The sequence below is a fragment of the Phalaenopsis equestris genome, unplaced genomic scaffold (genome assembly GCF_001263595.1).
Source record: "Phalaenopsis equestris unplaced genomic scaffold, ASM126359v1 Scaffold215478, whole genome shotgun sequence".
Classification (NCBI taxonomy): Eukaryota; Viridiplantae; Streptophyta; class Magnoliopsida; order Asparagales; family Orchidaceae; genus Phalaenopsis; species Phalaenopsis equestris.
Genome location: NW_018234177.1, coordinates 4,838 through 6,328, shown reverse-complemented (window position 1 = coordinate 6,328; position 1,491 = coordinate 4,838). Strand labels below are relative to the sequence as shown.

Sequence of the window (1,491 nt, the reverse complement as noted above, 5' to 3'; positions counted from 1 at the left end):
GTATACATACTTAGCTTAATTTTTGAAAACCTTAATCAGCTGAATTTCATCTATTTAGATAGAGCTATCTCCATAAAATTTGGGTTCATCAAAACATCAATTTAGGATCCGTTTGGGACCGCAACGCCATACCGTGAAGTTTTAGTTTTTTTTTTGCGTTCTTTCCTTCAGCAGCAGCGGACGCTTGCCGCTAAATAGGATGAACACAGGCCGCGCGGGATCGACCACGCGGCCCCGGCGTTCAAATCAAACAGTTTAGATTTAATCAAAATAACAAAGAAAATTTGTTTTCATAACTAGGGTCAAAGATCAATTTAAATTTTGACTGATTTATTAATTTATAAATTATCAAAATTGAATAATAATTTTAAACAAAATATACAACTCCTAACTCTTAACCCCAATCCCAAAGATAATTCAATCAAAATCATACATCCTCAGCCAAAATTACAAATCCATCAGATTTAAATCCCGTATTAACACTACATATGAATACGGATCCTCGCATATGTCATGTTCCTCCCAACCTCTGGCCCGTTTATCTCGTCCCACACCGACCGACCGATCGACCACGCCTTTGCTCGTTCTCCCATAACTCACCCAGAAACGTCTTGGCGGCATCCAGACTGGGGAAGTAAGCCGGCTCCAGAAACATCAGCGATAGTGAATCACCGGATTCCGGCGAAACCACCAGAGGTCGGCATGTCGTAGCTTCCAAGCTGCCCATCACCGTAGTCACCACTTGCCTATACCCAAAGTAGAACCTCTTCACCGCCGCCTCCACCGCCTGAAACGCCTGCAAGAGATGAATCCTCCCGGGATTCCCCTCGTCCCCTCGCCTCCGAACAGCCTCATCGTCGCTCCCAGCAGCCTTGGCCCACCGCTCGGATCAGCTTCAGCGCCGAGCACCCATGGCACCCTCCTTTTCAGTTCCTTCCCTGACGCGGCCGTGACATCGCGCAGCGCCGCCGATCGGAAACAGAATGCCTCCGATCCGTTGCTCGCCCGAAGCGCGAGCTGACCCCTGAGCCTGAGGAGATCGTCGGGATCCATTAGGAGATGAAGATCCGTAATATCGGCAAGAAGCTTCCAGATTCTTTCTAGGAGCCAGCAATCGCCGGCGGCTGCGGCCCAATCGGAGGAATCTATGCGATCCGCTAATCTCCTCGTGAGCTCCCTCGCTGACGCGAGCCAGGACTCAAGAATCTGGTGAATGGTGAAGAGATTCTCGTTCTCGTGGTTGTTGAGATTCTCGTATGGGCTTTTCTTCAGGGAATGTAGTTCGGAAGGTCGAACAACGAGATCGTACTCGAAGATGGGTTTTCCAGCAAGGTTCGGCTCCCCCAACCCTAGGGTGAAGGGACTCCCCTGCATCCGGCTCTCGATCTGGAACTGGATCTTACTAGCAATGTGCTTAGACTTTTCCCACGCAGCTAGGCGAGGGAGAAGGCTCTCCTCGCTCGAGCGGCTCACGACGGCTCCACCGCCCCC

The 1,491-nt window shown here is 50.0% G+C and overlaps 1 protein-coding gene across 1 annotated transcript; it reads right to left on the bottom strand.

Moving 5' to 3' along the window:
• Positions 1 to 394: 394 nt before the first annotated feature.
• Positions 395 to 1,491, bottom strand: LOC110037122 (nematode resistance protein-like HSPRO2; the record flags this gene model as incomplete). The annotated part of the gene is given in 2 exon segments (XM_020741704.1): positions 395 to 846; positions 849 to 1,491. Coding segments are annotated over 2 exon segments (951 nt in total), but the record flags the coding sequence as incomplete, so codon positions are not given.